The sequence below is a fragment of the Mercenaria mercenaria genome, chromosome 11, assembly GCF_021730395.1.
Source record: "Mercenaria mercenaria strain notata chromosome 11, MADL_Memer_1, whole genome shotgun sequence".
Lineage (NCBI taxonomy): Eukaryota > Metazoa > Mollusca > Bivalvia > Venerida > Veneridae > Mercenaria > Mercenaria mercenaria.
The window spans coordinates 1245262-1272664 of NC_069371.1; the positions used below are offsets into that span (position 1 = coordinate 1245262).

A 27403-nucleotide genomic window follows, 5' to 3' on the forward strand; every position below is an offset into this window, starting at 1 on the left:
GCGTTTTTGTCGATTTTCTTGAATTCAATGTAAAAAAAGATTAATCTCCTACAGACGGGCCTCTTAAATATGTTCACTATTGTGACCCCTAAGCCTGACGGGTAAAATTTGATAAATTTATTAAGTACGTTATTAAACTGTATACAACATACTTATATATTAACAAAATGATTTATAAGCTTTTGTAAACTTGTTTTCTAATCCATTTATATACAAAATTCATGTATATTGTTATATGTGCAGTTTTCTCAATAAATACTGTTTAAACTAATAATATGATTAACAGATGACGGAGTGGCGCAGTTGGTAGAGCAGTAGGGTTTCTAACCCTACACAAAGCAAGTTCGAATCGCATGGGGGGAACTCTTTTAGAGAACTTTTTCTCAATCGTTTCCATTCATGTAGTGTTCGTTTTTGTTTTCAAATTACCTTAATTTGACGAGCTTTATCTACTTTTATCATAATAATAATAATAACCGTTAATTTAAAGAGGATAACATATTTGGCTACAGCCAGTCTTACATATGGTCCTCTAACATAATAATATAAAATTCATCCTAAATACGTAACATAGACAGTAAAGTGAAAGAAATAAATTGAAATAACGTATTATGAACAAATTAATTCTTTATGGCATAAACAGTATTTAGTACAATGAACAGATATTAAAATAAGATAAAATCATGTTCATATGGGTGAAAGAATAAATGTATTTGTAATCCGCGCACCAAAACCTTAAAGTTGTTATTATGTCACACATGTAATAAGAGAAATAGACTTTAAAAAAGAAGCAATAGAGACTCAGCGAAAACTAATCCATAATCTGCATGTCTCTTCTGTGTAAATTACATAGACATATCTTATTATTTTCCCATGTACTGCCACCATATTTGTATCTCGTCGAAGGCACACTTCGAGTTATCTGTGAGCACATGTTGTTGTTTTCTTTAAGGAAGCACTTTGCAAAGGCATTGTGTTCATTGAAAAAAAAAGATACTTTCTCATTTGTAAACATAAAAAATATACGAAAACCATGTACCAGTCTATTTCGTGTACATGGTGTATATCTTCTTATCTTTGTAGAACATGTAGATGTAGATGTAGATGTTACCTGGGAGACGATGAGCTTCGGCTCCCAGCTTTTACATGTATGCGCATCGTCTACTCCATCAAGCACTTCTTCCAGGCGACGTGGTTTTGACGATTACATTTTAGTATACGGTATTGCATTAAACAATCCTATATAACCAGGTCTAAGAGTCTACATTTTAATATGCATTTTACAGTCTCACAGTGATAGAATTGCACAAAAGGTGTCCACGGTCAAATCTACAATTTAATATTGATAGTCTATTGTAACTGTTACCTTGTGTATACCAAACAATATTTACAGTTACAATACAGTCTGTTTTGACCTTGCTGACAAGCCATGAATATAATACAGCAATATGTTTTATGGCGGATATCACCTTCCACAAGTGATTACATTCACGACACAAAACATACAGTATAGTTCATATTATTACAAGCACGCACACGAACACGCACACGCAAAAGTCCAACCGCACGTACCAGCACTTAGTTCATGCACGTTGTTCGTAACACATAAAGAAATATAATCATTTCAAAACTTTCACGATACTATAGCATCAGTACGCTCCCTTTGCATGCTGTCTTTCCTATTACATTAGGATTTACAAACAGTAGTTCTTTTCTGTGTGTAAGAAGGCAACCGTATTACTAGCCCCTTCTTGAATTTCAGTGCATGTAGCACGTCGAGTAAAAATAAGGATTTCATATGGAGGCTGATTTCTGCCAGTATCGTTCTGTCGTTCTGGCGCCCCCGCCATAACGAAAGAACGCCGTTTCCCCCTTTTGGCGTTGTCTAGTTCTGGCGTCCGCGGTTGCATGTTTTGGGTCATTTTAATAGGCGGACAGGTAACCTAAAAATCGTTCTTGGGATAACCACTAAACTCTTTTGAAACTGTCAACTTTCTTACATCAGGAGGCATGGTCGGTAGCAAGGCGCGAATCTTTGTCCCTCAATCTATGGGAGGTAACTGATTCCAAGTCAGCGACTCCGTGATTCTAACCACTCGATCGACCACGGACGTGGACTATTAGTAGCTTACTGCATCTGAAACGAACGAGTTCATTATAAATTTTCTTACATACCGAAGGAGCTCTTCATTTCTTTTTATCAGTGAATATTTTTTTTAAGTATTCGCCAGTACATAATCGATGTCTTCCAAAGTTTTCTTACGCCATTGTTGTCGGTCAGTCTGATTTAAGTTTGTTTTCCACACCATTTATTCATGAGGGCGTTATAAAAGTTTTGTAACATTCAAATGTATTTTGAACTCGTATACCCACTTTGAATAAACCATGGTGTAATTATATATCATGTACATGCAGGTCTTTGCCCTTGCTACATGTTAAACCACAACCAGAATATTTGGACGCGAAATGATGTCACAGGAGACGTTTTCTTACCGCATGTCCTCTGCTCTAATGCTATGATAAGCCCTATGACATCGATATATATTTAAATATAATACATGCACAATACCTAATACATGTAGGTATATGCACTAGCTACATGTGAAAACCATACCATAATTTTAGGACAAGGAATGAGGTCACGGGACATGTTAAACCATTGTGCGGGTGCCAAATTTCAAATAAAATTATAACTTTATAACGTATTTACTATTTTTTTCATGTGGTGTAGTCATATTTACATTTTGATAAATGTACGTGTTGGTATATGTTTAAGCTACATGTTAAACCACAACCATGAGTGTAGGACAAAGAATGAGGTCACAGGAGGTGGTATACAGACCATTCACCGTTTGCCAAATTTCCAAGGTAAAGTTTTTTACCACATTCACTATGTTTTCGTGCTGTGTTGACCCCCGTGCTGCAATATATTTATATATATGGTATGATCATGTAGTTCTATGTCTGGTTACATGTAAAGACAACAACCATAATGCTAGGTCACATTGATCCTGTGCCTAATTAATAAATGTTATTTCTTTAAGATATTTCTATCCTGTCTTTTACTTTCTTTTAAAAACATAAGATATAGAAAAATACACCACTATTTTGTTAGGAAATAGACTTACAAGACTTAGGTTGGGTGCACACCATAAACCGGTTTAAACTCCCCAGTAGTGTTTTTGCCACTGACCGTTCCAAGGCGGTGCCCCACTGTGTTCCTTTGTTTGTTCGTTTTGTCCTCTTGTGTAGGCTTTGTGTGTGTGTGTGTGTTCCTTTGTTTGTTCGTTTTGTCCTAATGTGTTGGCTGTGTGTGCGTGTGTATGTGTGGTGCACGCGTTTTCGTTTTGGGGAGGCTGCGTTTTTGGTACGTGGCATTCCTTGTTTGATATTTGTCTTTGTTTTTTACAAATTAATAATCTGTAATAATATTAATTTCTTCATACTGACACTGATATTTTCTCAGAAAACATTTTCTCTCTAGGCTTTACATTTAATGGCTCTAACGACTGTTACCACTCTAGTTAGGAAACAAAACCATGGTTTACATGAGGGCTCTGCCTCGGCATCTGCCCTTAGTGCAATTCTTCTATTGCAACGCCATTTACTCATAACTCAGACGTGAACATCTGCTTCGGCATCTGTCCGTAGTACAATCCTTCTATTGCAACGCCATTTAATCATAATTGAGACGTGGATATCTGCTTCGGCATTATCCCGTAGTACAATCCTTCTTTTGCAACGCAATAAATTTACTTATAACTGAGATGTTGACATCTGCCTCAGCAGCTCAAGGTCAAAGGTTTGAGCCTTCCATTTCGTGTCTGCTCTGTATCTCCTAAACCCCTTGAACGATAATCATGAAACTTGAATCAAATGATCACCTCATCAAGACGATGTTTAGAACCCATGAGTCTGCCATGTCGGCTCAAGGTCAAGGTCACAACTCGAGGTCAAAGGTTTGAGCCTACCATTTCTTGTCCGCTCTGTATCTCTTAAACCTCTTGAAGGATAATTATGAAACTTGGACTAAATTATCACCTCATCATAACAATGTGCAGAACTCATGAGTCAGCCATGTCGGCTCAAGGTCAAGGTCACAGCTTAAGGTCAAATGTTTGAGCCTTCCATTTTGTGTGACTGTCCGCTCTATATCTCCTAAACCCCTTAAAGGATTTTCATCAAACTTGGGTCAAATGATCACCTCATCAACAGGATGTGCAGAACCCATGAGTCATCCATGCCTGCTCAAGGTCAAGATCACAACTGAGGGTCAAAAGTTTGAGCCTTCCATTTTGTGTCCACTCTGTATCTCCTAAACCCCTTGAAGGATTTTCATCAAACTTTGGTCAAATGATCACCTCATCAAGAGCTCATGAGTCAGCCATGTCAACTCAAGGTCAAGGTCACAACTCAAGGTCAAAGGTTTTAGTTCTGTATCTCCTAATCCCCTTGAAGGATTTTCATGAAACTTGGGTCAATTGATCACCTCAAGACGTTGTGCAGAATTCATGAGTCAGCCATATCAGTTCAAGGTCAAGGTCACAGCTAAAGGTCAAATGTTTACCCTTTCACTATCCATAACAGCGGCGCGGGATTTAGCTGTCTTTCAGACTGCCTTTTTTCATTGTAAACTCTATTGACATAAAAGCCGTAACAGTTACTGTTCTTTTCTGTCATTATGCTTGCATGGAAATATTACTGATGAATCATCTATTAAACATCATTCTTTAATATTTGTTTATCATTTTTAGCTCGACTTTGCGAAGAAAAAGTAGAGCTATTGTACTCGCCCCTGCGTCGGCGTCGCCGTTGGTTAAAGTTTTTGATAATGTCAAATATCTCTGTTACTATCAAAGCTATTGTCAAGGACTTGAAACTTAAAATAGTTATTTACTATCAAAGTCTACCCCAAGAGAAACAATCCCCATAACTCTGATTTGAATTTTGACAGAATTGTGCCCCTTTTTAACTTAGAATTTTGGATAAAGTTTTGGATAAAGTCAAATATATCAGTTACTATCAAAGCTATTGACTTGAAACTTAAAATTGTTATTTACTATCAAAGTCTACACCATGATAAACAATCCACATAACTCTGATTTGAATTTTGACAGAATTATGCCCATTTTTAACATAGAATTGTTTGTAAAAATTTTTGATAAAGTCAAATATCTCTGTCACTATTAATAAAGCTTTTGACTTGAAACTCAAAATAGTTATTGACTATCAAAATCTACACCAGGAGACACAATTTCCATAACTCTGATCTTAATTTTGACAGAGTTATGCCCCTTTTTAACGTATAATTTTTGGTTAAAAGTTTTTGATATAGTCTAATATCTCTGTTACTGTCAAAGCTTTTGACTTGAAACATAAAATACTTGTTTACCGTCAAAGTCTACACCAGGGGAAACAATCCCCATAACTCTGGTTTGAATTTTGACAGAATTATGTCACTTTTTAATTTGGACTTTTTTTTACTGGCAAAGCTCTAATTCAAAGTCAAACACTGAGAAAAGTCGAGTGCAATGTCTTACAGGCAGCTCTTGTTCTACTACTTACAAGAAAATCCTAATGTGATCATAATTGATAATACTTCGTTTTACTGAAGAGTATCATTGATCATCTTGATTTGTATTGTATTTCCCAGTCAGCCATGTACATTCTGACTAAATTTCATACACTAAGCTAGTATATGATTTGTTTTGCTCAACTCATTTTATTTCGAATGCAGAACGTGAACAGTGTTTATGAAAGTCCAGTCTTAATTAGATTTGAATAGCTATGATAATAGTTAGCGGTCGATTATGTTAATATTAAGTAAAAGGCCATTTTAATAACATGCTACGTCAGCATCTTAATTTTACTCTGAAGTATTTTAGAATTTAGCTAATAGAAGAACAGAAAGATTAAGAAAAACACTTGGGGTTGAGTACTTAGAATAGATATTAGGACAATACAGACCTAGTGAAAAGGGAAAATTAAACAAAGAAATAATCAAAACATTGCTGCTCTGTTATACATAGTACATAAAAAGTGTAAGGAAGGTTCTTTCAAATTGGAAATAGTGGAAAACTAAGACATGTTAACTTTTAATTAATCGTATTAAACGATGATATGTTTACATATTGCAGTTACAGCAGTTCGGTTAATCACAGATTTTCTTTTGGTGAAAATATTCTATACATTAAAAATGTTTAACTTTTGAAAATGAACAGGCATGTCTTCTTTTTTAAATGATTTCATGTCAGATCTTTTGTTAATAACTGAACTACTGTTAGTAATGTAAAACAAAACTAATTACTTCTAAATTTATTGCAGCATACATGACTGAGTTATTAAGTCAGCACAGAAACATTATAGAATCTATTTTAGTAAAAAAAATTCTTTGCAATAATCTATAAAAATCATGTATGAATAAGGGCAAATTCTTAAAGAATGTCATACATATTTATTCAGTAGTAAAACCCGAAACAGGATCCTAGGCAGTCTTTCAGTGAATAGTATATATATTACTTGTTTGTTACATCTCACTAAAAATATACATTTTTTTAAAATTGGTTCTCGTATCGGGTGGCCTCGGCAGCTCAACTGGTAGAGCGTTGGCACGGTAAGCCGAAGGTCCGAGGTTCGAATCCCGGTCGAGGCTGCACATTTTTCCTGAGACTGTTACAGATCTATGACCAGCTAAGTATCTATGAACACGCCACGGTGAAAAGTCGGGGAATGTTATTTTCTCTGCTTTGTGGGAACCCTGTATAACAGCCGAAATAAGTTACAGAAATATGCTAAGGTAATTTATAAAAGACGAAACGGGTGTAGATTCTGCTTTGAACAACTCTTAGATTTCTCATTATTTAACAGAGCTATGCTGCATATCTAGCTGGGCTAGTATATGTGAATTTGAAAGCACCTGTATCCATTACAACTCCCTTTATGATAAATAGTGTGTATAAAATGATGAAAATCACGAAGAACAAAGGTCTAGAGTCATTGCAATGCAATGTCAGTTTAATGTTAGCAAGTTTTATGTGAGTTCTACGCATACAAAATAGCTTAGGCCATACTCGGCTTTTGCCTGGAGTCGTTGCCGCCGGTGGTGGTGGTAGAAATAATACAGTATTGTAGATCTAGATCTATATGGAAATGGTTCCCTCACACGATTATATTCGAGTATTTTAGTTAAATACCGTCTCGAAAATTTATCATAATTCAGTTTTAATTTCAAACAGATCTATTTAATTTATCATAACATGGCATTTCTCACCGATTCCAATCCAGTCTCCGAAGATTCTGAAAATGTTTGTAGCTGCGACGCCGGTGAAGCGCGAGACAGTAACTGTTATTGCGTCAATAAGACAGTGACGCAAAGTACTGTTACTAGATCTACTAGCGGCACGTTCAGTTTCATTTATGCTGTGTGTTTACAAGTTGCATTCATCTTTTATTGGAACGATGTGGAGTATTGAAAAAACGGATGGAGAATTTTCCTTACCAACGAAGGTGGTCAGCCGTTGGTTGATGACCGGGGAAGACCTTATGGACATATTGTAAGAGTGTCGTGCGGGAGGAGCAGCGCAGAACTGTTGGTAATTAAATATTGAAATCACCGGCTGATATAGAGATTTATAATTTAACAGTTCATTTACATATCTATTGTGTAAACAAGAAATATCTTTAAAAATGATGGTCGGCGAATTGTAATAAGGAAAGAAGTTTATGAATTTTTCATCTATCATTCATCTTTCATCTAACATTTTTCAAATTGCAAAACTAAACACCGCACTTTAACAATTTAAATGGTTCTCTTTTAAGTTTTCGCAAAGGTTTCGTAGGGTTGCAATTTTGTTTCGTTTATCCTTAGACGAATAATTACAGCAGTACTTTGATGAAGATTCATGAAGCGGTTCATGAGAAGAGGTCATTAAACGTGTTTATATTTTTAGCTAAATTGGTCCCTATCCCCATTTGTAACAAAATAGCAGGAGACCATACGATATTGTTACACATCGAGTTTGATAAAAATCCATTACATTTTAGAGGTTAATGCGAAGAAAGGCATATCTACTTTTAGCTATAGTGGTCCCTAATAGGGCCCAAGTTCCTATATAAATAAATTTGGAAGAGGACCTTATAATGATGCTCCAGACCAAGTATAACAAAGATCCACCAAGCTGTTCATGAGACGCTGAATAAAGGCATTTCTAGTTTTAGCTCTAGCAGCCCCTAAAAGGGGTTAAATGTCCCAGCTGAACAAAGTTGGCTGCGGGCCTAATAAAGATGCTACAAATCAAGTTTGATTAGAATACATGAGAAAAAAATCAATTAAAGGATTATTTTATTTATTATTTTTATTTATTTCTAAAATAGGCCAACTGATCCCGCTTTAATCTTTGGACAATGACGTCACACCTATAAAAAGTGAAGGTCAAGCAAAACATACAATTGTAATTATTTCAATATTTCTGTTTTATAAGCAAAGTTTGACCGTAGTCATATCACATAGACAAATTGTATGCAGCGTACCTTCATTTCAGTGTAATGAGATTCAGTCATTATATAGCATATATATAATAAAACAGATTTCAACTGAGTTCAATATTTGCATACCATACTAAAGAAAAATATTCATATATAATAAATCAGTTAAATAATTTATAACAAATATATCAAAGCAAACAAGTACTCATTTTAATATGCAATCTGAATAAGTCACAAAAGCAAGAAACCTTTTCATATACAGACGACAATTGTAACAAGGAAAATCTTTTAAAAAGCACTTCTCTACATAAAAGACTCTTATCACACCCTTATTCATGTGATACGCAGACCGTATTCAGCTCTTTCTTAAAAAATGATTTGATATATGTTGGTATTTGAACAGGTTTTTATCATATTTATTAAACTTACTTATCATTTTGAGATATATCAATATTCTTGCTAAATATACTGAGCCAAAGTTAGCTTTAAAACTGTGAACAGCGTCGTTTAGGATAAACGCTTTGTCTACATTTCACTCAGCGTAGCACAATCAACAGAGTGAAAGAAATTGACACTCTCGTCCAATCAGGCAGAGTGTTACATAAATCTTCCATTTTGATAAATTATCTATAATGCGTTATCAAGTAGTTTGATTTGCAAACTGAAGTCACGTGGCATAGGTAACGAAAACGAATTTAGACGGCGTCGCCGAAAAATACTTAAGAAATTTCAACTTAAACTGTAGGAAATCTTAAATGTCTATAGGCTATTGCAATTTCTCGTAGATCTATAGTAGAGGCTATATGCAGTTACAAAACGATGTTTATATTGCACGATTTGTTCAACCAGTGGCAGTACACATCAAGAACGTTATATAAATATTGCATTCCAGAGAGGGTGACATGAAAAAAGTTCACCGCGAGATAAATCTATGACTGAGAATCGAGATATCAGCCGAGGTCTTTATTCATATTTCGAGAGGTGAACAATTTTCATGTCGCCCTCTCTGGAATTTGTTATACCAAAAATGAACAGTAATGGTCATCAGGTAGTGATTTAACGTAAAAACTAATTACTAGATCTAACTTAATAATGCAGACAGAGTAGTATTACAGAAGAGCAGTATTCACTTGATATCATTCAAAAAATTGGAAACTGTGTAGATTCTAATATTAATAAGTAGATCTATATGATAGAATAAATCGAGGCGAACACTTTAATAATGCGCACAGATCTATTTCAATATTTCGACAGTACATTCGAAAAGACGAACCGTTTTTTTATTTCTAAAAGTAAAATAAGTGGAAACACTAATTGTGTTATATCATTTACAATCTTATGCAAGCTGGTGATAGTTTATATTCAATGTTTGATTAAAATTGTTACTGTATCGACATTTTTGGAACGTGGAACAAATCATTAAAACAAAATTCGACCAGGTTCACAAATGTAATAGCTAACACCATAAAAGGTAAATTAATTCATAAGTAAATAATATTATAAGCGTAGTTTCGTTTTCAATTCATCAATCATGAAAAAATAATATAACATGCGCAGAACTGTTGACTGGGACTGTTGCGCATGTGATAAGAAAATTAGGATCTTATACAGTAAAACGCAGAAATTGAAATAAACTATTTTGCGCTAATAATGCCCATTTGACTTTAAAAGTGACCTGAATATATATCTATTATGCATTTTTCTGGATCACCGGATAAATGACAAAAGTGTCTGTTTGAGTTTAAAAGCCAGCTAAACCAGATTGTTGCATATTGTTTTGCAAAAGGTATCGTGATTTGGTCTTTTTCTTCCAAATTGATTACAGCTGCGCGCTTCACGATCGGAAAAAACAATTCAAAAGCGAGGAGGGACCAGTTTAGATTAGAAAAAAAAATGTATCACTGGCGGTGCACAGTGCCGTGTTGGGTAGGGCCTATGCATGGGTGGTCCGTTGTCGTTTGGGGATGGGTGTCTGGAGCCTTCCACTGGAACTTTCAGAAATGTATTTGGTCACAGATGCGTTTATTATACGATTTTAGTGGTACTGTACAGGAGAGTTACCCATTTCCTACCAGTGTTCCAAGTCATTTAAAGTTAGGGATAAACAATGAGTTTTCCTTGTAGAGCAACATTAATACTGTAAAAATATCCAAAGAAAGGTAGGGGTCATGTTTGATGCAAGAAAAATATTTCTGGTCAAACGGACACACCGTAATTTTTACACTGAAATGACAATCACAATTTAGGGTAGGGGCGTATGAATAAGTTTCAGCCCAAACAAACCAGTAGTTTTTTTAAAATCACTATTTTTGTACAGCCATCATTTTGTCCAAATACTGCGGTTTAAGCCGTTAAATTTGGCTGAATCACATATAGTCATTAAACGCTGTTTTTTTTTTCAAAAAAAAACGTAAGATATTACATCAAATATATCACCAGCAAGTGCGGAATAGGCAACTACACTGAAAAAAACTTATAATTATGCAACTGTGATAAAATATAGAACAAAATTAGTGTTTAGTGAATTTTTTTTGTTAATAAAAAGCTTATTTTTCAGTAAAAAATGGGAAAATTGTCTTTCTTTTCATCACAAATGCAACAATACTGCATATTTTTTGCATTCTATAGCTAAAGTCATATCTCATGGCTATGGTATTCAAGTTCTCTCCAACTATTCATGTCAAAATGTAACTAAAAAGGTGTTGATACTGCACACCTGGTCTCTGCTCAAAAATGTGTGAAATTCTTCAGGTTCAGTACTGTCAGACACAGGAATCCTCCTGAAATATTAGTTAAGTTTCTGCATGCCTTGTTACTAACACATATAATTTAGAAAATAAAATAGAAAAAAACAGGTTTAATGTAAATAATCATTTTGTTAAGAAATAAGCCGCTCTTCAAGTGAGATGACACGGAAATTTTCCCGTAAAAGTCATAACAGACTTGTCGGATTTAAAAAGGGGGTAAATCATGAAGGTAAAACTAACATTTCTTTACTTAGTCAGACAAATGTTACTGCAAAAAGGTATGTTAGACTTACAAAAGAGACTTTTGAGTCAAGGGTTAATGATAACGAAGGTTTACTTACACTAAATGATGTAAATGGCTCTGAAACGGGTGTCGCACCACTGCGATCACTAAACAGCTGTCCTAAGTTGGCGGATGAGTACAGTACACCAGGAAACACTGAGGCTCACCTTGATCTGTTAACTCACAAACTGTACTGTCCTAAGCTGCTACAGGAAATTTTTAACTCTGAAATAAAAAGGCATTGCACTGGTGAAAACATATGTGATGGCAATCTGAATTTTGATGCTGAATCTTCTCGTAAATGGGGATTGGCTTGGGAAGAGCGGCTTAAATGCTCAAAATGTAGCTATATTAGTAAATATTATAAGCTTTTTGATGAGGTTGAAAAACAAGGAAGGGGTAGAAAAGCTGCTAAAATCAATGTTGGCTTCCAGTTAGGTGTAATGACAAACCCAATAGGTAATACAGGTGCAGCTAGATTACTGGCCCATGCTGAGATAATTCCACCCTGTGTTACTGGTATGCAAAGATTGTCAAATAAAGTTGGTGAAAACATTGAAACCCTTAACAAACAGAATATGCATGAAGTAAGACAGTCACTTAAACAGGAAAATGCAAAATGTGGTAATTCAAATAGCTCAGAAGTCTTAACTGAAGGGGACTCCTGCTACAATAACCCCTTGTTTAACTCCGAAAATACACCCTTTCAAGCTGGCACCATTGTCGCAACAACTATTTGTGAAAATAATACACATAGAAAGTCAAATATTGGTGCATTTGTTGGTGTTTAAAGCATATACAGCTGCTTCTAAGTTAAGAAATCAAGGGTATAAAAATGTAAAGTGCCCCAATCATCCAGGCCACTGTACAGCAAATTTGGATGAGGCCCAATCCATTGGTGATGAAGCCAGATGGAATGAAATGGTATCTAAGGATATTACTAAAGATCTTCAGATTTCACACCACACAGGTGATGGAGATTCTAAAGGTCATTCTGGTGTAGACAAAGGTCAAGGAACTAAAACTGTGCACTTGAAAGATGTGAGGCACCTAGCAAATTCTCTAAAAGGGCAAATTAACCGGGCACTATTTAGTGACAAAATGTTCCGTGGTAAACAGAAGTCTAATCTAAAAAACAGATTTGCTCTATCTATTAAATCTAGGTGTGTTTCAGAGCTATCAAGTGCACATAAGAAGGAAGTACAAAAGCAATTTGAAAGTAATAAAACACAAAATGCCTAATATAATTTCAGCAATAGTACTATGTTTCAAAGGTTACTGTGTTACCTCATGTTCTAAATACAGCTTGGTTTGTTCTGGCAACTACAGAAAAGCAAAAAACTGTATGCCTGACAATGTCAGGCTTAAAATGACTGATGATGATGAGATTTTACTCAGGAAATGTATTGAAATTCTCCTTGGTCCAGAGAGCATAGAAAAAACTAAATTTTTAACATCTACACAGAAATGTGAAGCAGTGAACAGATCCTATAATGCATGCTTGCCCAAAAATGTTACATTTCTCCGCAACTGCCATGGCCGTATCCATGGCCAGATTCTAAGACTAAATCATGGGCTTGCTGACACTGTTATCCTTAAAGCTAGGGTAAATGGTGTAAAACTGTCACATGGCTCTTCTGTTATCAGACACCTTTTAAGAACAGAGTACTACGACAAGTTGCGTAAAACTACTAGGTACATATCGCGAGCAAGACGCAGTCGTTTTGCATCACGCCAGTATAGGTACAAATTACATACAAATACATATTCAAAGGGTCTCACTGACCCCAAGCCTGACTTTTCTAGCACCCCACACCTAAAAGATCACGCTTATGCATAGAGTGTGATATTAGGATGAAATAAAGATGGTTATAAGTAAAATTATTGTGCTGCCTTGTGGCCAGCTGAGCCGGCACTGCACACATATAACAAGTTATATTAACCGCACAAATGTAAATAAGCCTTGTATAAGTTGTGTATATAATAGTGCTATATTTATCAAAAATATTATACAAAAATAGTAAACTACTGTATACCATAGAATACAGTCCTTGAAAGAAAACTCCCTAAACTTATGGCCTGAGCATTGTCCCCACATTTTTGCCTTTCATTATTTATGAACTGGGGTTCAATGCTCAAATGTTCCGGGTTCACACACAGAGAAAAGTTTCATATATGCGACACGTGTAGGCCTTCGGGTATTTTTAAAATATTTCTAGTGGCCTGACACATAAGTCTGTGCACATAATATTGTTTTCTGACAGTTTCTCCAGGCAGTTTTGTGGTTATTTTTCCATAGCTAGGATTTTTATCTACTGTCGTACAACCAAGCCATTTCCGACACCCTTTTTCCCCCACCGGTATAGAATTATCATTTATTTTTTGCTTATTTCTTTCAAAAATCAATAGTCTGGGTTGATGTGCCATGTTTACAAAAAAAAATTTATTTGCAGACGACAGAAAATTTTAGTAATTCTACCGGGTGACAATTCTTATAGGTTATAACACACTAAATAGCCACCGCTATATATTCTATATAAAATGACAAGTTTTCACAATGCTGCAATACACACCTAGACCCATTTTAAATTTCTTTAACATACATTTTCTTGTAGAGCAACATTTATACTGTAAAAATATCCAAAGAAAAGTAGGGGTCATGTTTGATGCAAGAAAAATATTTCTGGTCAAAAGGACACACCGTAATTTTTACACTGAAATGACAATCACAATTTAGGGTAGGGGTGTATGAATAAATTTCACATGTTAAATCAGTTTGGAGTCTTTTTTCAACATGCAAATGCTACCAGTATGTCAGGTATAGGCATGTAATATGATTTCAACCAATATATAGCAATGATTTCAAGGAAAAATCCTTCTTACAGCAAAAACAACTGAGAACTATTTGAATCCGCCATTATGCATTTTTTCATAGGTGCTCAGGCTATTTAGTGTCTGTATGCCTTAAACGTTTACGCTTTGCCATGGAACGCGCATGTATACAAATAGGTGTTATAACAGAAAGTGAGCGCGAGAATCTCGCTGTTAGAAAAAATAAATCCTGTTAAAACACCCCCGAAATAGCAGCAGTTTTATGCTAGAGTACGTTATTCAACACGTTCAATAAACATGGCACGAATAAGTTATAGTAGGCAGACGTTGACAAAAAAGCAGGATTATACATCATAAATTAAGTTCGTGCAATGGTTTAATGTCTTTAGAAGTTTAAACTTCAGACTTGGAAGCATGATTTTGACAAGTCCTAAGTCTTTCAGTATTCTACAATAGAGGTTCTTTTTTACAGGTCTCTTATGGACAATTCTTTTGTCCAAGCAGCTACCGAAAAAAAAACTAGTCAAACTCTAAGAAACTGACTTAAATTTTGAATTCGTTTTCATTGACGTTAGAAAATTAGATTTAACACTTTAATAGTAGATCTCTAGTATTGAATTTGCCGTACACCATGGTAGTTATACTGGCATCAGTCGGCTATAAAATCAATCCTCTCTGATACCACTTTCTGAAAAAATTTACAATATCTCTTGCCTCTGTCTCTGTCTGTTGAGATGAGTCTAGAGAGAAAATGTTTTTCTGAGAAAATATCAGTGTCAGTATGAAGTTTTCAAGAAACTAATATTATTACAGATATTTGATCTCAACAGACTTTGTAAGTCTACATGGTAGTAAAATTCTGTAATTATATAGAACTAAATCAAACATTAAATTGAATTCATGTAGTTCTACAACTGAAAGATCAAAGTCTAACATTTTCGGCATGCACATATTTCAATTCATTAGGCAATGTTTAAAAAAAAATGATCTACACTGAGTACGTATTACAGCTTTCTCCAATTTCACGTCGTTGAAAATTTGAATTTAATGGATGTGATACGGGATTCTGGAAAAACAAGGCAAAATTAAAATCAATGCAAAATTGGAATTATGCCACTTCGATTTTTCGCATTTCGGGCTAGTTCAACATTCATTGCTATCTTGGAACTTCATTAATTTTAGGAAAACAACGCATTGAGTAATCTCTCTCTCTCTCTCTCTCTCTCTCTCTCTCTCTCTCTGTTTGTTTCTTTCTGCTTGGAACTTCAGTTTGAAACAAGTACTCTTGATGGACATTTCGTAACATGATCTGACGGATTTTTCAAAATTAAAATTAAAACATGTCGCAATTAGCTTAATTAAAAATGAAAAGAGTTTAATGCAGAATAGTTGAGGCATATATTTCATTTGCGTTACTTTAAAAATTTTTAATAATAAATTAAAAGGGGTTGAAATGAGGTAGCGACCTCTGCGGTCAAATTTAACAAGGGACGGGGGTCCGGGGAAGGGGTGTTGTACTCTCGAGTCAAATTACTGGTTGTTAGTCCGTTATCACCATCTTTGTGGAATTCAAGTTAAGTTTAATTATTCCATTAATTGAAAGTTCACATTATGTTTTCCTTAATATTTCGAGTAGATCTATAAAAGTGGTCCAGAATATAAACATGAATTAACATTAATATGAAAACGCTATTTTTAATAAGAAACTTCTATAAAAGTTCCATAGGACCTCCCATACGAACAAAAGAGTAAATTGCTGAAGCACATTGAATAAAAGGGCAATTCATTTCAACAAATTTAAAAACAAATCGATAATACATAACAATTAATAAATAATAAAATCTGTAAAAAAAATCCCTTGGAATTATAGAATGAAACCAAAAAAAAAAAAAAAAAAAAAAAATAAAAAAAAAAAAAAAAAAGAATAGAGCTCCAGCTCTAATAGCATAATTGCTAATCATAAAATCAATTAGAATCAACCGTACTGCAGTATTACCGTACAGTATAGATAATATATGATGTAAAATGTTTCTGTACAGTAGGGTTAAGCAATGCAATTGCAATGGTAAGTTACCTATGGGGAACAGTGACAATCGTTGAAGTCTATTATCCCAGTTCAACAACATGGGCGTCTTCGGGCGGAAGTTCTTGATAACTCGAGTGTCGGTGCGAGATATTGGAGAACCGTGTCCTTAATTTGAGCCGCACAAACGCCAAGAACGTGCAATCAAGAACATTCAAGATGGCTGCGCCCATCATTTTGCCACAGGAAACAATGACAATACATCAAATTCTACAGGATATCTGTGACACTGAAACTGCGGACTGCCCCGTTGATTCATTGTTGCTAACTTGTATTTTGACTTCTGTAAACAAAGACGGAAGGACAAAAGTGCAGAAGTTTTTTTCGCCGCCATTTTGTTGAGTGTTCTCGAACCGTGTTCCTGGTGCTCCCCGTAAAAAGGTGGTGTAAAATTTTGACCCGCGAACAGTGTTCTCGGATCATGTTCTTGGTGTTCGAGCGTGATTCTTTACTACTGGAACAGGTGCCAAAACGCCACGAACATGTTCTCGTGTCAAGAACATCCCGCCCGAAGACGCCCCATGTGTCATCATGGTTCGTCGACAACAACTATTATTATTTATAGTTCAACCATCGTTTTTATCCAGTGACAAGCGAGGGATTTTCAAAAAAGTAACCAACTTATTTTCATATTGTTTCATAACTGAAGAATCAGATCAACTTAACCATGAAGTAGTTCAAAATTAATGAGTATTCATTGTTCCGCCTATTATGGATTTCCCACATTCTATGAGGCGGAGCAATTACCAAAGCAGGGACTGCATACAAGTAATGTGTCTATGTAGGCTAATAAACGGACCAAATAGATAAATGAGCTGTGTCATGTGAAAACCAACATAGTGGGTTTGCGACCAGCATGGATCCAGACCAGCCTGCGCATCTGCACAGTCTGGTCAGGATCCATGCTGTTCGCTAACAGTTTCTCTAATTACAATAGGCTTTGAAAGCGAACAGCATGGATCCTGACCAGACGTCTGGCGCGGCTCAAATATTTTAATGCAAGCTGTACTTTCATAGTTCAAGTTTGACCTTTCTGCACCTTTCACTACCTCTACTGGTCTAAAGATAAACCAGGCTGCACTTAAATTCTACTTTGTCTTGTTTTATTTATACATGTAGTTGCTTGAATCGTACTGTTAGATCATTACGAGTTAAACCTGCATATTATATTTCCATTGAATAAGAATATAAAATTGTGTTCCACAAACTACTCGATAAGACTGATGTATTTATGATATAAACCAGCACTGGATCAACCGCTGTTTTGCTAAAGGTTGGCACTAAAATGACCTTGTATAAAGTTGTAGTAAACATGGACTTCTCCTATCCACCATGAGTGAAGATAAGACTAGCCAATGAATTAACAGACGCTACGCTCCGTTTCGGCAAACTTAATTGCATTAGAAGTTCAATAAATGATCTATAACCTATACTAGCAGTGCGAAAACTGTGATCATTCAAATATAGCACGTGAATAACATGATGATGTAATCTAGGTGACGTCATTGTCTTTCAGAAAATACGCAAGACCAACATAGTTACAGAAATCTAGTTTAATGGCAAATACGCATTTATAAACGTCGATTTCAAGGATTTATTGACTAACTTCCTAATTCAGTAGGTCAACTCGGTGCAATGACTATGTTTATTTCCTAACATGATTAAAATAAAACTCAGAGTCAGACTTAAATGTAGATCTAATGATGAAATGACTTTTTAACATTTTGTTTTTTCCTAGACTTACATTGATTGAATACACGGTTGATCTACCTTATCTATGGATGAATGGATGGATATGCTAAAGGATTTACAGTAAGTCATGCCTAGATTGCTCAATAGCAAATGAGTCATGTCTGCATGGCTCAGTAGCTGGTAAGTCATGCCTGCATGGCTCATTTGCTAGTGAGTCATTCAGGCATGGCTCGTTTGCTAGTGAGTCATGCCTGCATGGCTCAACAGGTAAGGAGTCATGAGGCAGCATCGCTCACTGCTGATATTTTTCTTTTCAACCCGGAGGTATGTACCTAAACTTGTTTTCACACAGAGAATAAGAATAATGACATAACAGCATTTTTCCATTTATTTCGTACGACTACAGAAAATATCTACATAACGTCAAAAAATAAATTGAAAACAAAAGTAAACAGTTTTCTTATTTAAAAAGCATTTTCCGAGTTCACATAATTCACTGTTTATGGAACAATTTAAATATAAGAAGTAGAAATAAAACAGTATTTTTAAAAGAATGGTATGATAAAGGGATCAAATATGTTGAACAATTATATGACTATAAGTCAAAGAATTTCTTTTCTTTTGAAAAGGCACGGCAAATGTACAATTTTTCTACACATAGTTTCTTGAATTATCATAAGATTATTCATGCCATATCTGCTTTCAAGACAATAAAGTTAAGAGAAGAAATAATAACACAAAACAGAGATGAAACTCTAATGGAAAAGGTTAAAAAAATGAAATATCCAAATAAAATATTATATAATATACAAATAAGAAATATAAAAGAAGAAACGATCACTCCACTAAGAAAATTGGAAAGACTTATCGATAAAGAAAGTAAACAAAAATGGAAAAAAAAAATTTTTAACTCCTTTTGTGTCAACAATTGATACTAAACTGAGAAATTTCCAATACAAATTCCTAATGAGATTAATTCCAACAAATACATACCTTTATAAATGTCAACTAACATCATCAAGACTATGTGATTTTTGCAATATGCATGATGAAACATTAGAACACTTTTTCAGGGAATGCTCAGTTGCACAAAATATGTGGAATAAACTTAGTGATTACTTAAAAACAAAAAGCATCGATATAAAATTCAATCTTCGGGAAATTTGTTTTGGTATACAAGAACAAGGTTTAACAAATGTCGCTTTAAATTTTATAATTATTCTGTGCAAGTTTTATTTTCTGCAAATGAAAAAATGTAAAACAGTTCCAAAAATAGAAAACTTTATTAAGATCTTAGAAAACAGAATCTTACTGGAAAAAGAAACAGCCTTTAGAAAGGAAAAACTAGACCTCTTCAAACAAAAATAGCAAAGATTCCTTTGACATCTTCATTACCATTTTTCTCTCAATTGTTCAATCTTTTAAACATCTACAACAGTGTAAAAGATGATACAATCATACTTCTCCCCTCCCCCCGCCCCCCTTTTTTTTTTGGTCTTTTGTTATCCTTTTAACGTAGTCCTTTTCATGTTTTTTTATTTCTCAACTCTTCTATTAAGTGGCCAAGCAACAAAAATATCATTATTTTTCTTTACATTTTATATTATTAATTACATGATATTTAAACCTAAGTTGGAATATTAGACTATGTTAACCATAATATTGTCAAGTTTGTGTATATATTTACTTAATAAACATGTAAATGAACATAATCTCCTTCCGAAAAATCAGTCCGCATACAGGCAACATCATTCGTGCGAATCGGCTTTACTGAGACTTATCAATGACATCTTGGACGCTATGGAACATCAAGAAGTGACTGCATTGATAGCATTAGACCTTAGTGCAGCTTTTGATACGGTAGATCACGATATTCTTTTGGACGTTTTGAAATGTCAGTATGGTGTCTCTGGTGTTGCATTGGACTGGTTGAACTCATATCTGAGGCCACGGAGCTGCCGCGTGAGTGTGAATCAAACAGTGTCATCAGCACGTGAGCTTACGTGTAGTGTCCCCCAGGGAAGCTGTTTAGGGCCGTGGCTCTACCTCACGTACGCAGGAACGATTTTTGACATTGTTCCCCCGTCCATTTCCGTCTATGGCTTTGCCGACGACCACACCGCAAGCACACGTTTTAAGCCCGAACCATCCATCGAGGCTAAATCCATTGGTGAACTAGAGGAGTCTGCTACAGATTCAAATGAGTGGATGAACAGTAACAAACTAAAAATGAATTCCTCAAAAACTGAACATATTGCCTTTGGAAGTGCCCCTCAGTTGAATAAGTTAAACATTCACGAGATAGATATTTGTGGTGATAAAATCAAGAGACAGAGTAACATCAGATATTTGGGGGCCTATTTGGACGAAACTTTAACTTTCAAAGAGCATATAAAAATAAAGTGTAGAACGGCAATGTTGATTTTTTTCCGAATCAAAAACATTCGCAAATATTTGACTCAGGATGCAACTGAAACCTTAGTGCTATCGCTGGTTATTTCGCATTTAGACTACTGTAATGTTATTTTATACGGTATTTCAGATTGTGACATCGCAAAACTGCAACGCATTCAAAATATGTGTGCGAAGTTAGTTCTGAATCGTAGAAGAAGAGACAGTTCTAAGCAGGCACTCTACGATTTGCACTGGCTGCCGATCAAAGCCAGAATAAACTTTAAGATCTTGACGTACATGTTCAATTGCCATGTTGGAAATGCGCCTGCATATTTGATTGAACTCTTAACACCGAAAATCCCCCAGCGCTCCCTCAGATCCTCGGAGTCATCAGTTGACTGTTACACCGTCCCTTTCAACAAACGAAAAACTTTTAGTGATAGAAGCTTTAGTACTATAGGGCCAAAGTTGTGGAACAATTTGCCGCTGAACATCAGACAAAGTTCTTCAATTGACTGCTTTAAGAAAAAGTTGAAAACGCATTTCTTCAGAGACTACTTTGCATTATTCTAAGTTTTGACTGAGTTTTAAAACAGTGATGCTAGTGACAGTGATAGAAATTTAATGTTTGTCTGTGATAATTATATGTTAGTAATATTTTAAAATATAGTATTATCATTAACTTTAAATTAATAATTGCTATTTTAATTCGTTTTAATTTATCTTATTTAAAATAATATTTTATATTTAATATTTTATTTCAACTTGTATTGTAAAACGCCATTGAATATGTTTTAAATGTAGAAATAGGCGTTTAAGCAAATAAACCAGTTTCAGTTTCAGTATATGAACTGTATGTTTAAGTATCATGTATAAAAATAAACGGGGTTACCCGCAAGGGGCCTCAAATGAAGAAAAAAAAGTCACCATCCTGGTGTCAGATCAACATCCAGGACGATACCAGGTCATCATGCAATACCAGATCACCGCTAGATCTTTCCAACAAGAGTCTTTTCATTAAAATCAGACCACTAATCAATGAGCAGTGAAGAAAAAACCTCGACTCAAGAAACACAAATAAGCCATTTTGACGTTACATTTAGTCGCACAGAAAAAATGTATCGATGACGTAATTTATAGTGCTCTCTATTAGGTTCGCGCGTCTTATATTTATATATTATATAGCGCAACGCTCTATAGGCTTTATTGAATTTTCTGGCAGTATCCACAATAGCGTTCGAAGAAAGACTAGGCTACGGTGAAAGGGCCTGATGAGCATAGCCTTACTCCGGCAGTCATTGATAGCACCCTATGGGATTTTAACATGGGGTGCCATATTCTCATCATGTCCTTTTTTAAATAAATCTATACAATATATAAAGAGAATAATAAATGGAATGTTGTTGAATTTCTGGTAAATGTATAAATACAACGCTGTTGCCTATATCCCTATAGATTCTACTGTGAGGTGTTGTAAAATAAAAAAAAGGTGAAACCACAGGTCGCCCAACACGACATGAACGAAAATGTTGCAGGATGATTGAGCCTGTTCATGGACGGTAGTGGAAGCGCAAGCTACCGTCCACACCCTCTACTCCGGGTTTATAAACATTAAAACAAATCGAGGATTTATTGTGACCTTCAAAACAGTTTTAGCGTACTGCTTGCACTAAGTGAACCTTTGAGAGTACAGTATGCATTTTCTGAAAATCGATGACAATAATAATATTGACCTTGAGCCCTGTTGATAAAAGAACCAAGTAATTGTCGCAGAAAAAAAGAAAATACTCTCGTATTAAAGCTGAATTCTTCTTCTTAATGATTTTTATAATAACTTGTTGATATCTCTTGTACATTAACCAACTGAAAACAGCCATAAAACCATCAATAAGCTGTGGAATTGAGGTGTGCATTGAGAAAACGACACTGAACCAGGTCTTACCCAAATAAAACCTCTTTTTGTACGATTGTAAATTCTGGCAATTTTGTCCCAAAACAAGAAAGACCTATATACTATTTAATTAGACATAGAACAACAAATTCTGCTGTCAAGTGAATGAATTATTATACCCTGAAAAGTGCTCATTTTTTAACTATTTTTCAGCCACTTTTCAAATTAGAAGGTTTAGAAAATCACGTTAAACAAACTTTGAACATGCATATATTACGTATGGAGATAGGCTAGATCTACCTTTATTTTATGAGGATGTATTTTGTCGCCTTAGAACAAACACAATACTAGGCCTGAAAGTTTTACGATCTGACGGCACTTGTCGAGAAAATGCCGTGTCATGTTTTGAAGCGTGTAAATTTAAATTTGGTGTATTTTTCCTGCTACACACTTATCCGGACGGAAAGAAATGTCATTCACTGACACAAAATGATATATACCTTTCAGTATTTAATCCATGTTCCTTTTTACAGTAAAAAAACTTATAAATTTATACAGCAACAAACAGGAGTTTTTTATACTTTCATTTTGTTCGACGTGAAATCGAGTACACAGTCATGTACATATTTTGTATGTTGTGTAAAAATATCCAATAATTAAAGGCATTTATCTGTGATACATTTCGCAGTCTTTAAATTAATGCTCTTTGGCTTTGGTCGGAACTACAAATTCTAAATACAACTTAAATCTACTTGGTATTTTGAAGAAAAAAACACAAACATTGGTGTATAAGTTTTTGCTTTCCATTTTGTGACTTGTCTCTTCAGACTTTAAATATCAACTGATGTCGATGTACTGACAGTCGCCGTATTTATAGGATTTTTCAAGGTCATCATGCCAGCTTGGTTTCTGTCAGTATAAAAGGACAGTCATCGTGGGTCTTGTATCATTTCTGCCTGAGCAAATATGGCAGCACCACGTAAATTAGTACCTTACTCAGATACTTCGAGTAGCAGCGAAGATGATGAAGAAGAACTAATGAAGCATCGTTTATCATTAGCTAAAAAGAAACAAATATTAGCTACTAGAAAAGAAAGGCGTGAGGGTTTAGAAGAAAAACGTAAACAAGCAAGGCAAGATCAACACGATGAGAAACGACACGACCTGGCATGCAACTACTTTAACATTTCACCCAGAATGGAGCGAAAATCAAGAAAATTCAAGACGCAAAGTAAAGTGTACGATGTTACATTCAAACCCTATGACCAGCCATATGACTTTACCTACGACCTATTCAATGCTATGGTAGACAAGATGAAAGAAGAGTGTCAGACCAAGCTAAGAGATAAAGTTCGAGTCTCTATTGATCATCCCAGTTCGAAACTTGGAATACACGTCACATTTGACAATGCTTTAGCAGTGGCTTCAAGAAATTGAAAATGTCATGCAAAGTAATGAAGATTTCAAGATTCATGATGGTCAACTGCATGCTGAAATTACTCATATTTCAATGCCCGAAGGATCCGGCAAATCCAGAAGAAATATGCATCATGGATCGCATCTCAGTATAGATAATATGACAAAACTCAAACAAAGTGTCATACAAATTGACAATCCTAATGACAGCCTGTGTTTGGCACGGTCTATTGTTGTAGGTATATGCCATGCACAAAAATCAAATACCGAGGAATGGAAGAAACGATGGCATTTGATGCGTCAATCCAAGAAATCTTTACAAAAGAAGGAAGCTCAGAAATTGGACAGTATTGGAATCGGATACGACCAGCCGTGCGGAATAGAGGAGTACCAGAAAATCCAGACCAAACTCTACCCAGACTACATTATCAAGGTTCACACCCAACACGGTAAAGGTGAACCTTTGTTTACCCCACCCACCATGAGGAAAGGGAGTAAAGTGATACACGTATACCACCACGGAGGACATTATGACACCATCACTTCAATCAAGGGATTATATGGACATAGTTATTATTGTGAATACTGTGACATTGGCTATAACAATCTAGAACAGCACAAGTGTAAAAACATTTGTCAGTGTTATTCGACAGAACTCTGTGAACCTGGCAGACAGGTGAGTTGTAGTGACTGTAGGATTACCTTTAAAAGTGTTGAATGTTATCAAAAGCATAAGCAAATCACAGGTCGCAAAATGAAAAGTATTTGTGAATCTGTATGGCAATGTCAAACATGTCATTGTATTGTAGTAGGTACAAAGAAAAGTCATGTTTGTTCAGGGTCTAAGAAATGTAGGTATTGTAAGGACATTGTCGGACCTAATCATGATTGTCACATACCAAAATATGTTTCTCCTGAATCTGAAGGTCCTTCAGATTACATCTTTTTCGATTTTGAGAGTCGGTTCGATACAAGCGAGCACATACCAAATTTTTGTTGTGCTCAACGCTTTTGCGATGAATGTATCCGTAAGGACATAACGGAACCGTGCGAGCACTGCGACACGTTACCTGAACCCAGGGAAATGTTGTTTAGGGGTGATAATACCGTGGCCGAATTTTGTTCTTGGTTATTTAACCCCACCCACAAAGGATCCACGGTCATAGCTCACAATTTTCAAGTGTATGACGGGCAGTTTATCTTGCGGTATATTGTCAGTTATACCACAGCCAAACCCGAGGTCATCATGAATGGAAGCAAACTCATTTCCCTGAAATGCCATGGACTCAGAATGATTGATTCCTTGAGCTTTCTCAGTATGCCATTGTCAGCTTTTCCCAAAACGTTTGGTCTTACTGAAATGGCAAAAGGCTATTTTCTACATTGGGCCAATAAAGCTGAATTCCAGAACTATGTGGGATTTTACTTAGACTTAGAATACTATCATCCTGGCGATATGAAACCCGAAGCCCGTGAAGCCTTTTTAGAATGGCATCAGGAAAAGGTCAAAAGAGGTTCCATCTTCGACTTTCAAAAAGAGATGGAAACGTATTGCCGATCAGATGTAGAAATTTTATGGAGGGGTTGTGGTGAATTTCAACATCGGTTAATGGCCAGTGACGGCATCAATCCTTTTACCGAATGTGTCACTTTAGCTCAAGTCTGTTATTGTGCCCACCGCAAAAATACATTGCCAGAAAAGAGTTTGGGTATCATTTCAGATGCAGGATATCCAAACAAAACTTATCTATTTTTCAGATTTTATTTACTTCACAGCAGCGGGTGTTAAGTGCTGTGGCGGCCGTAAAAAGTCGCCCCGACTTCATCTCAGTGTTGTTATATTTTCTGGTCCTTCGGGATCACTGCTTCCAACTCATTTAGATTTGAAGATTGAATACACCTTAAGCCGGTGCTAGGGGGCGTGGGCAGTGTTGCATTTTCCATTACTGCTCATGAACAGACTCAATCAAACCGAGTCTGCAATTTTCACTGTTTGCCTTGTTTTCGGTGCTTCCGAGGGATCTACTTTTCAGATTTTTGTTATTCCATTAAAGGTGTACGGTGGTTACAGGCTGAGGCAACTATCACAGGAAAACCCATTCGTCATGCATTGAACGGTGGGGAGGTCCGTATAGGTCCTTATTCTGTTGATGGGTACAATGCAGAGACCAACACGGTGTATGAGTTTCTGGGGTGCTGGACTCATGGGTGTGAAACATGCTATCCAAAGCGTGAGGTCAAAAATCCTTACTCGTTAAAGACCATGAATACATTGTATGTAGAGACCTTTTCAAGATTTGAAGCTTTGCAAAATCTAGGGTACAACATTGAATACATTTGGGAATGTAAATTTGACCAAAAATGCAAGGAAGACCCTGAGTACAAGGGTTTGATTGATCGGTTCTATCCCCATATGGAACCTATCAAACCCGTGATGCTCTGTTTGGTGGACGTACCAATGCAGTCACCCTATACCATGAAGTAGATGAAAGCACCAATCAAGAGATCAAGTATGCTGATATTTGTTCACTGTATCCTTACGTGAACAAATACAAAGAATATCCGCTTCATCACCCTGTCATTCTAAGTCAGGAAGAAATTGATATTAAAAACCTTAAACAATACAGGGGTTTGGTCAAGTGCAAAGTGCTTCCTCCTCAAGATTTATGGTTACCCGTCCTACCCATGCATTGCAGCAAGAAAATGGTGTACACCTTGTGCCGTACATGTGCAGAGAAAGAACTTCAGACCTGCTCACATTCAGAGAAGGAAAGGGTCTTGGTTGGGGTTTGGACTTCAGTGGAATTGAATAAGGCTTTAGATCTAGGTTACAAAGTCTTTGAAGTGTATCAAATCTGGCACTTCAAGGAATGGAGCGACACTGTCTATAAGGAATACATCAATAAGTACTTGAAAAGGAAACAGGAGGCCAGTGGTTATCCCAACTGGGTCAAGACTCAGGCAGATAAAGATAAGTTCAAAGGAGATTATTTTCAGGCCGAAAGTGTCATCCTTGAAGATGTGGAAAAGAATCAAGGCAAAAGGGCCGTGGCCAAAACCATGCTCAATTGTCTCTGGGGGAAGAACGCCCAAAACAATGTCTTGCCCAAATCGGAATACATTGACAAGACAGCCAGGTTATATGAGATCATGGCTGACCCTCACAAAAAAGTCCACTACTTTGACTTCTTTGAACATGATGAGTTTTCTCTGATCAATTATTCCGATTACACGCATATGTCAGAACCCCATGCTGCAGCCAATGTGGTAGTTGCAGCTTTTGTCACTGCCTATGCTAGGTTAGAACTGTACTCAGTCCTGGAACGTTTAGTGGATCGGGTCTTGTACTTTGATACAGACAGTTGTATGTACATTTACGACCCGGATAGATATAACATTCCCATTACAGATAGTCGGTTGGGAAAGTGGACTGATGAAGTACCCAATGGAAGAATTGTCAAGTATTTTGCCCTAGGTCCGAAAACCTACGGGTATGAGTACATTGTCAATGGGGAACGCCACACAGTGTGCAAGGTCAAAGGCATTAACCTGGATTACAATACCACCCAAAAAGTCAATTT

The 27403-nt window shown here is 35.9% G+C and overlaps 1 protein-coding gene across 1 annotated transcript; it reads left to right on the forward strand.

Annotated features, from left to right (window-relative positions):
• Positions 1-23982: 23982 nt before the first annotated feature.
• Positions 23983-26307, forward strand: LOC128546937 (uncharacterized). Its single transcript, XM_053518354.1, has 2 exons — positions 23983-25531; positions 25877-26307. The coding sequence occupies exons 1-2, from the start codon at positions 23983-23985 to the stop codon at positions 26305-26307; spliced, it is 1980 nt and encodes a 659-aa protein (XP_053374329.1).
• The last annotated feature ends 1096 nt before the right edge of the window (positions 26308-27403 follow it).